Here is a 15,182-nt window from a genome sequence, read left to right as displayed (position 1 = left end):
ATCATTGCTTGTACAGCCCTCTCGCAGTGTTCAGAGCAAGTATGGTGGGTCTGACACACCAGTGTCAATGTGTTCTTTTTTCCATTTCCAGGAGTGTAGTTTCTGTACACACAGGAGAGGTGCTAAGTCGTCGTGTGAGAGGCCGCGTCCAAGGGCGTCACTGTGGATTTAACCACATTCATGTTACTGTCCGCTGCAGTTCCTTACGTTGATATCAAATCAAGAACCATTCGTGTTTCATTCCGTAAACGGACCCAGAGGAGAAGATCGTCCACATACGCACGACACCGAATAGTGTGCTGTCGCAAAGTGAGACAAGGATGGTGCGTCGTCAGACTCCCGATGAGTGGCTCCAGAGTTGTGGCATGCAGTGGTGCCGTCAGTGTGCAACGCTGCCTTATGGAACGCCTGATTGTCACTGGTCCCGCCACACAGCCTTGACATGAATCGGCTATTCGGCGCTGCCATACAGGCGCCGAATGCCATCAATAAAGGCAGGTGGAAACCCATTTGACTCATTACTGAGAACAGAACACGATGCCGTACCTTGTCGAATGCGCTCTCAAAATCAATGGCAACCTCCGCGCCACGGAGCCTGCACGAAACTGCGTGCGATTAAATCACTACATTGTCCTGTGGCCGTTTGTGTATTAACTGAGCCACCCGGAGATCTAAGGACAGAATGCTAGGCAGTATCTTGCCGCAACGCGTCCCCAGGAGTTGTGCAAAAATTTTATGGTATGCGTTAAGCAGGGTTAGGGAACCGTAACGTGCTGTTGTTACTCCCCGTGTCGGTTTGTGGATCTATACAGGGTGTTACAAAAAGGTACTGCCAAACTTTCAGGAGACATTCCTCACACACAAATAAAGGAAAGATGTTATGTGGACATGTGTCCGGAAACGCTTAATTTCCATGTTAGAGCTCATTTTAGTTTCGTCAGTATGTACTGTACTTCCTCCATTCACCGCCAGTTGACCCAATTGAAGGAAGGTAATGTTGACTTCGGTGCTGGTGTTGACATGCGACTCATTGCTCTACAGTACTAGCATCAAGCACATCAGTACGTAGCATCAACAGGTTAATGTTAATCACGAACGTGGTTTTGCAGTCAGTGCAATGTTCACAAATGCGGAGTTGGCAGATGCCCATTTTATGTATGGATTAGCACGGGGCAACTGCCGTGGTTTGTATCGAGACAGATTTCCAGAACGAAGGTGACCCGACAGGAAGACGTTTGAAGAAATTGATCGGCGTCTTAGGGAGCACGGAACATTCCAACCTATGACTCGCGACTGGGGAAGACCTAGAACGACGAGGACACCTGCAATCGACGAGACAATTCTTCGTGCAGTTGACGATAACCCTGTCAGCGTCAGAGAAGTTGCTGCTGCACAAGGTAACGTTGACCACGTCACTGTATGGAGAGTGCTACGAGAGAACCAGTTGTTTCCGTACCATGTACAGCGTGTGCAGGCACTATCAGCAGCTGATTGGCCTCCACGGGTACACTTCTGCGAATTGTTCATCCAACACTGTGTCAATCCTCATTTCAGTGCAAATGTTCTCTTTACGGATGAGGCTTCATTTCAAAGTGATCAAATTGGAAATTTTCACAATCAACATGTGTGGGCTGACGAGAATCAGCACGCAATTGTGCAATCATGTCATCAACACAGATTTTCTGTGAACGTTTGGGCAGGCATTGTTGGTGATGTCTTGATTGGGCCCCATGTTCTTCCACCTACGCTCAATGGAGCACGCTATCATGATTTCATACGGGATACTCTACCTCTGCTGCTAGAACATGTGCCTACACAAGTACGACACAACATGTGCTTCATGCACGATGGAGCTCCTGCACATTTCAGTCGAAGTTTTCGTACGATTCTCAACAACAGATTCAGTGACCGATCGATTGGTAGAGGCGGACAAATTTCATGGCCTCCACGCTCTCCTGCCTCAACCCTCTTGACTTCCATTTATGGGGGCATTTGAAAGCTCTTGTCTACGCAACCCCGGTACCAAATGTAGAGACTCTTCGTGCTCGTATTGTGGACGGCTGTGATACAATACGCCATTCTCCAGGGCTGCATCAGCGCATCAGGGATTCCATGCGACGGAGGGTGGATGCATGTATCCTCGCTAACGGACGACATTTTGAACATTTCCTGTAACAAAGTGTTTGAAGTCACGTTGGTACGTTCTGTTGCTGTGTGTTTCCATTCCATGATTAATGTGATTTGAAGAGAAGTAATAAAATTAGCTATAACGTGGAAAGTAAGCGTTTCCGGACACATGTCCACATAACATATTTTCTTTCTTTGTGTGTGAGGAATGTTTCCTGAAAGTTTGGCCGTACATTTTTGTAGCACCCTGTATAATAATTCTCGTGTCGAAGGAAGGCGGGGTCGCATTCCCCATAATCAACAGTTCATGAAATATTGTCGTCCACCTTGACGCCTTAGCTCAAGTAAAGTGTGATAAAATTCTATCAGAAATCCGTCGACGCTAGGCGATTTATTCAGAGCACCTTTGTTGATTGCATCGTGGACTTCGTCGCATGTAAAAGGCTCCATCAGCTCGTACGCCTCGTCGCCGGCGAGGGTTGGAGTTACGTGTGGTAACACAAACTCCTCAGCGCGGTGACTGGTACTCTCCCCCCGGGTACGCTGCGTGATAGTGGTCTACAAAGGCACTGACGATTTCTGGTAGGTGAGTGACGATTTGGGCGAGACAGCAGATGTCGGTGATGAGTCGTTGTCGTCGTTGTTTCCTACCGGAGGTGATATGATACATGGTGGGATGTTCCTGTTCCGCCGAATCTTGTAGTCGGCTCCACACCCTCGCTCCCTACAGTCTACAGAGTGTCAACGTTACAATTTGTGCCCTAATTCTGCTGCGTTCCCTCTGGGTTTCAGGGGTGGGCGGCTGGGCATCCAGGCCGCGAAGAAAGGCGTAGAAATATTCGATGTGCCCCGGCACCACGCAGCTACTTTCTCGCCATACTGAATCAAAGTATGCTGAATGGCAGCATTGGCATATTCCAGCCACCAAGTCAAGGATGTGCCGTACTTAGTTAAGCGACGTTCAAAGGTGGCCCATGTCTCGGTAACGCGTTGAAGTCACTCGGGATCAAGAACATGAGAGGTGTTTAGTTTTCATGGTTCACGACGACGCGGGACCACTTGTTGCGGGAGAAGAATGCTGCAAATGCAGGCACAGTGGTCCAAAACGGCTAAGGGCCGAAGTTCTGCACATTGGACTGTAGGTGTGAGTTCCCGAGAGACATAAATCCCATCAAGGCGGTTTGCGGAGTGATTCACCTGGTAAGTATGTCCAGGAGCGTCTCCGTGCTAAACTTCCCAAGTTCACGGACGAAAAGACTCAGCTCTTGGCAGGTGTTGTAGAGGGGCATTTGATCCTTAGGGTGCGGGACACAATTAAATGCACCCCAAAGCAAATAATGTTCACAGCACCCAAGAAACAAAGGGGCAATTTCTTCTGAATAGAAGTGCGCCCTGTCGCGTCTGCAGGTGCCTTCTGACGGAGCGTAAATGTTGACAATACGCGTCACCATGATGGTGACGGCCATGCTTCTGGCGGACGGAAGGTATTTGATATGTGCCTTTTAGGGTGTAGATAGCTATGCTACGTCCCAGGTGGTTTCCAGGACGATCAGTGTTATATCTTGCGACGTCTAGAAGTGTGGCCAAGTATACTTTCTCTACTAGTGCGATGTCGACCTCCGATGCCCACATCATCTCCTGCAGCAGCTGAATTTTCACATGGGAGCTAATGGCGTTAGGGCTGATCGTTGCTACTCAGTACGTTTGGAGTCGTGCGCCGCCGTGAATGAAACTCCATGAGCGGAGGGTGAAGAGGGGCAAGGAAATGTCGAGCTGCGAATCTAGGTCTCCGTCTGCGATAACAGAGTCCCCAACGTCAGAAGGCACCTGCAGACGCGACAGGGCACACTTCTATTCAGAAGAAATTGCCCCTTTGTTTCTTGGGTGCTGTGAACATTATTTGCTTTGGGGTGCATTTAATTGTGTCCCGCACCCTAAGGATCAAATGCCCCTCTACAACACCTGCCAAGAGCTGAGTCTTTTCGTCCGTGAACTTGGGAAGTTTGGCACGGAGACGCTCCTGGACATACTTACCAGGTGAATCACTCCGCAAACCGCCTTGATGGGATTTATGTCTCTCGAGTCGTCACTCCACGCCATCGAGAGCGGTGTCGTTGTGGTGTTTTTCTGTTGCACCTCGTTCATAGGAGTGGAGAACGTTTCGGTGCCGGTTGCAAAGGTGGATTCAATTGGTTCAGGTGCACCTCGGCGAGCCACCATAGAAGGCACAGGCACAGCCAGAGCCGGCGTCATGTCGTCATTCTTGTCGTCGTGCAGCTTCTTTGAGGCCTTCCGCGTAGGACAGACTCCGGAGCCTCAGGGGGAGTTGATCTATCTGGTTCCGAGACCGTACGGCGCCTCCGTTTGCGCATTTTAGCCTTTTTGCCGTTTTCGTGTTCGTCCCTCTGTGTCAGAAGACGGAAGGGTGTCGTGGCAGTCTGGGAGAAAGGCCGTCGCGGGGACGATAAGGGGCGTCCATATCATCGGGCGGGAGGGTGTCGGAAGTCGTTGCTGCTGGTAGTGGCGCCGGAGTAGCGTCAGGCTGTGAGTGCGACGCGTGGACCGCGGCGGTATCCTTAGCAGCAGGAAGGGTCATCGGTACATTTTCTGAGGGATGGTGGCCGGCGGGGAGAAGACAGCGCCGATGTGTAGGTGATGGGTAAAATTGTCGTCGGAATCGGAGGCACCACGGTAGCGGCCGGCAATAGTGTGATTCGTCGGTATCGGCTGTCAATTGGGTGAACCATCGCTGAAGACACTCAGACCTGAGGTGGCCTTCTTTGCCATACCAGGAACAGGTTTTGGGTTGGCAGTCGTCTATGACAACAACGAGGCTTCCGCTGACTTGCAGGTAAGATGGCACGTGGCAACGGAGATCGATTATGATCTGTCGTACACCGTTATGAATGGGGTACGTTTGGAATTGCGCCCAACGTTCGGCAGTATGGCCATGTACAGTGCCATAGGGGCGGAAAGCCGCCATAACGTCTTCCGCCGGGAGCTCGAATGGGAGTTCGAAAACTCGGATGGTGCGCATTCCCAAGCCTGCTTGGTCGACAGTGACCGCACCAACACTGCCATCAAAAATGGTTCAAATGGCTCTGAGCACTATGGGACTTAACATCTGAGGTCATCAGTCCTCTAGAACTTAGAACTACTTAAACCTAACCTAGGGATATCAAACACGTCCATGCCCGAGGCAGGATTCGAACCTGCGACCGTAGCGATCGCGTGGTTCCAGACTGAAGAGCCTAGAACCGCTCGGCCATTGCGGCCGGCACACTGCCATCGGCGCGGAAATACCGTAGTCTACGTTTGGTGTCAGGAATTCTTTCGCACATCGTGTCATTGACGACTCTGATGTACACTGTACTGCTTAATATGGACAAATGGATGCGTTACATTTCCAAGGCCTTTGGCCTGGTATAATCATTGCAGAAGCTGAATCGTAGTGTTGATTTTCGTAAATGGTTGGCCATGGTTCTGGTACACGTAAGCCACACCTAAGTGACGGCAGCTGAAAGTAAACAACAGTGACCGCGCCAGCGCTCCGCAGGCGGAGACAAACAGCACGTCCGCACGGCACGGTTGCGAAAGCCGGACTGTCCTCAGCCGCCTAGACATGCTTCCCATCTGACCCATATTCTCAGCTTGCAGCACGCTGCATTGCAGCGTCCCTTGTCCATTACACCTCATACGCTGAAATTCTTGATTCCATTAGGGGTTCGAACAATATTTGTACATCCGCACCAAAACGTGCCTAAAGAGCCTTCGCACTCTGTTGTACTAATGTAAGTGGGAGTTGTCTGTCGAGTTGGACATGTTCAAAAGAACGGACACACTCAGGATGACACGGTCCGTATATCTTTTTTCAGAAACAGATAAAGGGGGAAGAAGGGGAAAGAGGTAGGGGCGATACCACGACTCAAAGCCACAGAGGGCATTTCGGTTGCAATGGCAAAAGTTGAAAATGTGCGCTGCACTGGGAACTGAAGCCGGATGCTGTATCTGTCTACAATGGTTGCGCTAGCCATCTCTGCCTCCTGGACACTCTTTTTGTCGCACCTAAAGTCTTAAATTATCGAACACTGCATTTCAGTGTCCCTTTACCATTGCACATCCTAATCGCGAATTCCTTATTCCCGTAATAGAAAATAAGCTAGACACGGCTTTCAAGGTATTATGAATGTCTTTCTTTTGTGCACAGGTAATAGATGAAACATATTCTCAGTGTATGTTTGGGGGTGGAGGCATTGACATTATTGTACATCTGAATGGCAAATACTTAAAAGGCCAGTGCGGATAGAGTAACGATGTCATACATTTAGAATGGACGGAGTAAAGTTCGTTTCTTCGCACATTTTTCCCATACTTCCACCACAATTAATATAATTTTGGCCTACTAACGAAAATGACGTACTCTGGAAGGTAGCTAGAAATGGTACTTTGGCACACAAAATTAAAAGTTCCGTTATTGTGTTTGTAAGCAAACTGTTTCTTTATATAGTTTAGCTATCTCCCACTGATTTAGAGGTAAGATGGGAGATTTAACTATACCACATTTGCCCATAGAATATACCGCATGTAAACCTTATTCGAAGCATAAATATCATCAAAGGCGTCAAAGTAAATTTTAGAGTACTTTTGTTTTACATTTAGTATTGCCGCTGTTATTGTACGTATTTTGTTATTGTCATCTACTTCCTGCCGAAGACGTATATTATCCATTGTACTTGAGATCCTGCAAGATCACTGTAATTTACTTTACAAACTATACTATCAATTACTTTTTCAGTTGCTTGCGAACCTTATGTTGTTTCTCGTTTCAGCAGTCAGCTATTTCAAATTCTGTCTGTAAATACAGCAGCCGTTTCCTTCCTGCATTTGAAACGCGAGTCAGAACTGGCTTAAGTGAAATGTCCCTAAATGATCTCTTCCTACAACATGAACTTCGACCAAGAGCACGTGTCATTACTCTTTCTCGTATGCTTCTGCCGTTGTGCGCTGTGGAATCTGTCATATTCAAAGGTGCTAGTTCAGAATCCGTATTTAACTGGCCTAACAAATCCGCTTCAGACCTTAACATGTAAAACACGACAGAGGAAAACGGTTTCCGAAGTTCGCTTTTCGTATTTCGTAAGATGTACCGCATGTATACGTGATGCAATGGTTGCGTTCAGCGAGAAGAGAAACAAGCTTTCGCAGAGAGTCGCGAGTAGCAAGAATTTCTGAAGATTGAAGATTTGTTACATAGTTAAAGATGTTTACCTCGTTATCCGCGCCAGGTGTACAGGGAACAGTGTTTTAGTAATGTTAGTCCGCCGTCAGCACTATACGTAGTAAGAATGTGCAGGATCGTGTGGATGAACATTTTAAAAGAAAGTCAGAATCTGAATTATAAAATGAGGTCATTGGTAACTAAGAACTTGGTATTCCTCGATTTGTATATTGTTTTAAACGTTACTAACTTAATTTCTCGAAAGAATAATACAGCTCCTAAGGAAAATGCAAAACTTAAATATTATGAAATTGTGTTTTTTTAATCCAAATGTGAAGTTATTTCACAAAAATTGCCTTGACTGTGAGAGGTTCCACGAATTATTTCCCAGAAGTTACTCAGATACCCCGTTTTATTATTGTTCTTCTCTAGGTGGCGTTTCAGAGTATAGTGTGGAGTACCTTAATCTTCAGACAACCCCTATTGTAACCTGTTCCATTTGTATCTGAATACTTTCTTTACCTCTCTAAGGCGACCTGAAGTATGTTCGAGATTTTTCTGCTACAAAGGAAAAAAATGAAAATTTGATGCATATAACTGCCGTGAAAAAATTGTGACACCTTCTGTAAGTATGGGGATGAGATGTCTAGTGGTATGACGAGACCAAACATGGCTGAACAACGTCAGTTACTGATATGAGCCGAAACATGGAAACTGAACCAATATTCTACAATAACAGATCTTCCCAATTTTCAAATATATTAGTAGGTATTTTAATTTTGGCATACAATTGTAAGAACTTCATCACAGTAAGACGTACTCCTTCCGACGTTCTCGCTTTACAACGCGAACTCTCGATCAGTGGTGGTAATTTTCATCTTTCCGATACACAGCTGTCTCTTTGATGACGTATAGCAATGCTTTGGGACCTCTCTCCCCTGAATGTGGAACTACACAACTGGCCATTAAAATTGCTACACCACGAAGATGACGTGCTACAGACGCGAAATTTAACTGACAACGTGCTGTCATGAGGAAGGTTTCCAACCGATTACCCACACACAAAACAGCAGTTGAACGGCGCTGCTTGGTGAAACGTTGTTGTGATGCCTCGTGTAAGGAGGAGAAATGCGTACCATCACGTTTACGACTTTGATAAAGGACTGATTGTAGCCTATAGCGATTGCGGTTTATCGTGTCGCGACATTGCTGCTCGCGTTGGTCAAGATCCAATGACTGTTAGCAGAATATGGAATCAGTGGGTTCAGGAGGGTAATACGGAACGCCGTGCTGGATCCCAACGGCCTCGTATCACTAGCAGTCAAGATGACAGGCATCTTATCCGCATGGCTGTAACGGATCGTGCAGCCACTCCTCGATCACTGAGTCAACATATAGGGACGTTTGCTAGACAACAACCATCTGCACGAACAGTTCGACGATGTTTGCAGCAGCATGGACTACCAGCTCTGAGAACATGACTGCGGTTACCCTTGACGCTGTATCACAGACAGGAGCGCCTGCAATGGTGTACTCAACGACGAACCTGGGTGTACGAGTGGCAAAACATCATTTTTTTTGGATGAATCAAGGTTCTGTTTACAGCATCATGATGGTCGCATCCGTGTTTGGCGACATCGCGGTGAGCGCACATTGGAAGCGTGTATCCGTCATCGCCATACTGGCGTATTACCCGGCGTGATGGTATGGGGTACCACTGTTTACACGTCTCGGTCACCTCTTGTTCGCACTGACGGCACTTTGAACAGTGGACGCTACATTTCAGATGTGTTACGACCCATAGCTCTACCCGTCATTCGATCCCTGCGAAACCCTACATTTCAGCAGGATAATGCACGACCGCGTGTTGCAGGTACTGTACGGGCCTTTCTGGATACAGAAAATGTTCGACTGCTGCCCTGGCCAGCACATTCTCCAGCTCTCTCACCGATTGAAAATGTCTGGTCAATGGTGGCCGAGCATCTGGCTCGTTACAATACGCCAGTCACTACTCTTGATGAATTGTGGTATCGTGTTGAAGCTTCATGGGCAGCTGTACCTGTACACGCTATCCAAGCTCTGACTCAATGCCCAGGCGTATCAATGCCGCTATTACGGCCAGAGGTGGTTGTTCTGGGTACTGATTTCTTAGGATTTACGCACCCAAACTGCGTGAAAATGTAATCACATGTCAGTTCTAGTATAATATATTTGTCCAATGAATACCCGTGTATCATCTGCATTTCTGGTTGGTGTAGCAATTTTAATGGCCAGTAGTGTACAAGATATTAGCCGCCTGTCTCCTGCAGCCATCTTCCATGATCCACTCCATGTTCACTCTCGCTCCTGACATAGCCTTGTCTAATCATCAAATAATTTGTAACTGATCTGACAGATCCGGTGCGCCTCCTGTGTACACTGCACTGCAGCATGGAGCCGCCTTCGTCGTCGGCAGTGGCGGCCGGAGACGCAGCCAGCCTGGACTACCTGCTGTGGATTCTGCACTGTTCCGGCACCATGCGGCACCCACGGTCGGGCTCTTGGTCCACTCGCATATTCCACCTAAGATATATCTTCTGTATATTGACTCTCGGTTATTACTGTGGCATACAAGTGGTGCTGATGTGGAGAGTGGGCTTCGACGATTTCGATTACTTCACTCTCGCACTGAGCCTGTTAGACACATTAGCAACTTGGATTTTCCGTCTGAGACACATCGCAAAACGTGAGCGGGATTTCCACACGCTTGCTGTACAAGTTAGTTGTGAGGCTCAATATGCATTTCCTGGTGTTTTTTATAATTATGAGAAACAATTTAACTGATGCTTAGGACTGACAAGCAGACCACACGGCGATCGGATTTTCGTATTTTTTCTATAGAAGTTGGATTAAAATCTCAGGTATCACTTACAAAAGCAGTTCGATTAAACTCTCAAAAACTCTCGAAGGAATCCACTTTGAAGTTTCCTGACCGTTATTAATAAGCTAAAGCAAGAGCGCCTTTATCAAGAAGCACCGTGATATTGTTCACCAACTCAAAATAAATGCTGTTCAGTTTCAGTAGTTAGTTGAATTTTGTTGTTGTGGTCTTCAGTCCTGAGACTGGTTTGATGCAGCTCTCCATGCTACTCTATCCTGCACAAGCTTCTTCATCTCCCAGTACTTGCTGCAACCTACATCCTTTGCTTAGTGTATTCATCTCTTGGTCTCCCTCTACGATTTTTACCCTCCACGCTCCCCTCCAGTGCTAAATTTGTGATCCCTTGATGCCTCAGAACTACTAACCGGTCCCTTCTTTTTGTCAAGTTGTGCCACAAACTCCTCTTCTCCCCAATTCTATTCAATACTTCCTCATTAGTTATGTGATCTATCCATCTAATCTTCAGCATTCTTATGTAGCGCCACATTTCGAAAGCTTTTATTCTCTTCTTGTCCAAACTATTTATCGTCCATGTTTCACTTCCATACATGGCTACACTCCATACAAATACTTTCAGAAACGACTTTCTGACACTTAAATCTATACTCGATGTTAACAAATTTCTCTTTTTCAGAAACGCTTTCCTTGCCATTGCCAGTCTATATTTTATATCTTCTCTGCTTCTACCATCATCAGTTATTTTGCTCCCCAAATAGCAAAACTCCTTTACTACTTTAAGTGTCTCATTTCCTAATCTAATTCCCTCATCATCACCCGACTTAATTCGACTACATTCCATTATCCTAGTTTTGCTTTTGTTGATGTTCATCTTATATCCTCCTTTCTAGACACTGTCCATTCCGTTCAACTGCTCTTCCAAGTCCTTTGCTGTCTCTGATAGAATTACAATGTCATCGGCGAAACTCAAAGTTTTTATTTCTCCTCCATGATTTTAATACCTACTCCGAATTTTTCTTTTGTTTCCTTTACTGCATGCTCAATATACAGATTGAACAACATCGGGGAGAGGCTACAATCCTGTCTCACTCCCTTCCCAACTGCTGCTTCCCTTTCATACCCCTCGACTCTTATAACTGCCATCTCGTTTCTGTGCAAATTGTAAGTAGGCTTTCGCTCGCTGTATTTTACCCCTGCCACCTTTAGAATTTGAAAGAGAGTATTCCAGTCAAGATTGTCAAAAGCTTTCTCTAAGTCTGCAAATGCTAGTTGAATTTTAGTAGATCATAATACAGTAACTTCTCTGATCTGCACCTCTTGCTTAGACATTATTTTGTGCAGATCTATTTATGCAGCAAGAAATGACTGATGTGTGAAATGCACATAACAATGTTTTACGTATGGAAATCTCTATTGAAATTAGCCTCTGAAAATAAATTCCTCTATTGTATTACTGTCAATGCTGTTCAATGGAAACTGCCATTATATCAAATTGTAAAGGTCCTATGCTTGTCTTCCTTGCTTGGTGAAAATTTTTCTGCAGATTGGTGTGTATAGCTATATGAATAATTTACTTCTCTCTCAAAGCTAGTTTACATACTTCAGTTGCAGGATATCGTTGTACTCCTGCGATTTTCCAGGTGACGTCCAAAACTGAGATATGTAATTAGCAAGGGGATATGCATGTTTTATAAAAATGGTAAATAGCTATTCCAATTATAACATATTTGATGAATTTTATATTTAAATGGCGCCGATATTGTCACTGAACGAAAGAAAAGAAAAATTTATGACCGAAATGAAACTCAATCCAGTGATTGTCATTCCCGAGCGCTATGCATTTTTTCATACCCTTAGGCATTCTGAGATTCACCGAAATGATAGTACAATATTCCCCTTAGTTTAAAAATTTGATTGCACCTTGAATCTGCCCTAGACTCCCCAAGTGGCAAGCAAGCACCTACCACAGAATCACGCTGGTTGTCGGAAAAAAAGATGTTGTTTCAGGGTATTAAAGATGGTTGGAAAACTTGAGAGCCGATTTCCTTAAAAATTTTCCAGTGTTGTATGAAACTGCTTTCGCAAATTCATGTTTGAGTCCTGAATTTCTTTCCTTTGCAACACCTGGTGAGATGCCGCAACCTCTTTGTCACGTTCTACACCAACTCATTTGTTCCAACAGAAAACATTAACGCTTCATTCCGTCTCTATGATTATAAACCGATACCACTTCTGTTAGCATTGTTCAAGGCATTCGAATACATAGCACATACTTTGGTTTCAGATGTGCTGCTTTTGTGAACATTACTTATAGAAATCAGCGGTCGATTACCTAAACCGCTCCCAGAGGTAAGGTACTAGGTACTGCGACTACTTGACCGAACTTCGCCGTTGTTAGACGCTAAGGTGGGTGCAGCTAAATAATACGATTTTATACCCTCTGTGGCCGTTCTATACCAGTATTGGCGGTATTTCCTCAGAGTGCCACCGCATACTCCAAAACTGTGGGTAGAAACAGTCTTTACAGAACAACAGCAAGGTCCCATGCTAATGTGAACATTGGGATGGCTCCCCACTGCATTGCCCCTCAGTTATACAGCATGATGACGCCAAGTTATATGTCCGTGGTGAGTGACGCCCATCTATTTCGGCGTGGTTTTCCGATTCAGAGCCCCATCGGGGCGTGTACTGCGCCTGGGCGTCTCACAACAACGAGCACTGAAAGCTAACCTCAGGTTTGCCACCATGTCCCAGATCGTCGCAGACGGTCTAGTCTGCATTGCATAAGCTGCGTGCTCACGCTATGTGCACATGGAAATATGTTATCGGCGTACGCTTCCTTAGACACGACGGTAAAAACGATGTGTGCAGAGGGTTCAGGTGAGGACCGACAGTTGAAACCTGCAGTGCTTCCACGGGGATCTGAAACTATGAGGACCGGTCTATCCTGTTCCCCCACACTAGTGCCGGAATTCCATGAACAAAGAGTTCATGTACAAGACCCTAGTATCCCAAGGAGGCGAACACATGCGATACATCCAGGAACAGAGTACACTAAACACAAATCGAAAAAAAACCAGACAGGTCTTGAAGGGCCAACAGAACTAACTGGGCGCCCTGTCATCCTCACCCCTTAGGTGTCACTGGATGTGGTTACAGGGGGGCATGTGGTGATCACACCTGCTCGGATGAAGGAAGGATGGGGAAGGAAATCGGTAGAGCCCTGTCAAAGGAACCCTCGTGGCATTGCCTGAAATGATTTAGGGAACTCATGGAAAACCTAAATCAGGAGAGTGGGATGCGGGTTTGAACTGTTATTCTGCCGAATGCCAATACAGGGTGCTAACCACTGTGCCATCTCGCTTGGTGACATGGCACATAGTTGCCTGCACATCAGTCACCTTGAGGTCTCCTACTTGCAGTAGTAAAAATGATATCCAACCTTCTCTCTAGACAAAGATTCGAATATGCTACCATCCTACCTACATCCATAGTTCAACCCTTCCTTCCTCCTGACCTACACTGTCTGTTACCCTTATTGCCCAGATGTCTGTAGGTCCCACAGAACCTCACGCCCATACCCAGCCTACCATCACCTCATCTCATCCTTGCCATTTGCACCCAGAAATTAACACCCTGTATATTCAACGTACAGAAGTGTAATCGTCTACCTTCCCATCATCCATCTTATCCGTATTTTGTCTATTGGAGAAATTTATTGCAATGATCCGTTTAGTACTTCAACTGAAGAAATTCTGCCAGCAGGGGGTGGGGGTCATCGGTCAGTTATTTACAGAATATACTCCAATATCTGTTCTCCCCTACAATGGCGACCTGTTAGAACTTCTTCAAGCAGTGTGGCATTGATTCCATTACTTCTTGATCTGTGTGCTACCACCCTGTCCTCTCTTCACATCTACGTTTTCTACATGTTCCTGTCCTTACAGAGTCTACAGACAACATCCTAGGTTCTTATATTATCAGTCTATGTGACTTTCAATATCTTTCTAATGCATCACATCTCAATCATTTCCATTTTCTTCTTTGCCAGTTTTCCCACAGCGAATGTCTTCCTCCCATACAATGTTGTGTCCCAAACGTACGTTCACAGGAATTGATCCCTCTAATTATGGCCGACATTTTATGCTACTAAGCCTCTTTTGGGCTGTAATGACTTCTTTGCCTTTGCCGGCCGAATGCTCTTTGCTTAGCCTGTCATGTGCAGGTTTCCTTCTGAGCAAGCATAATTCTTTCATTTCAACTAATTTGTTGTTACTACATCTGTTATTAAGTCTAGCGTAATTCGGTTCAACGAGACTTGTAGTTTTTATTCACTTTTGCTGTGGATAGCGATGCATCAGCGAATATTTTCGTTGATATCCTTCCTCAACCGCCATCGTTTCTCCAATATATAAATGAAACAGTAGGAGCGAAAGATTGCATCCCTGTCTTACATACTTTTGAATCCAACACTTTGTTGTTGGTCTTCCATTCTTACCTTCCCTTCTTGGTTCCTCTACATATTGTATATTACACGCCATTCTGTATTGCTTACACCTATTTTCCCGAGAATTAAGAACATATTACACTGTTTTACATTATCTAATGCTTTTTCGTGGTTAACAAATCGTAAGAGCATGACTCTGTTTTTCTTAGATCTTCCTTCCATTATCAAACCTAACTCCAGAACAGTATCCTCACCTGTCGTAAAGCCAAACTGGCCTTCATCTAACAGATCCTAAATTTTATTTGCATTTACAGTAATTTATTTTGTAAGACAATTTACATTTGTAAGCAAAGAATATCTTAGAGGCTTCAGGTGGCTAATCCATAGTCTTCTGTAGCTAGCTGAAGACCCTTACTCGAGGCTAAGGTTTGTAAAACTGTAATGGCTAATAACATGAACTGTTTTAAAGTAGTAGACGGAATTTCCCATTTAACACGCAATCATTTTACGGT

General features: G+C 45.5%; 1 protein-coding gene across 1 annotated transcript in view; it reads left to right on the top strand.

Moving 5' to 3' along the window:
* Nucleotides 1-9,775: 9,775 nt before the first annotated feature.
* The window catches only part of LOC124620132, an 81,195-nt gene continuing 75,788 nt past the window's right edge, over nucleotides 9,776-15,182 (top strand). The window contains exon 1 of the mRNA XM_047146802.1: nucleotides 9,776-10,102. Within this exon, the coding sequence (XP_047002758.1) occupies nucleotides 9,776-10,102 (327 nt within the window). The remainder of the gene's footprint in view (nucleotides 10,103-15,182) is intronic.

Source organism: Schistocerca americana, chromosome 6 (genome assembly GCF_021461395.2).
Source record: "Schistocerca americana isolate TAMUIC-IGC-003095 chromosome 6, iqSchAmer2.1, whole genome shotgun sequence".
In the NCBI taxonomy this organism is placed as follows: domain Eukaryota; kingdom Metazoa; phylum Arthropoda; class Insecta; order Orthoptera; family Acrididae; genus Schistocerca; species Schistocerca americana.
The sequence above is the reverse complement of the archived record's forward strand: the minus strand, read 5'-3'. Positions and strand labels throughout refer to the sequence as shown.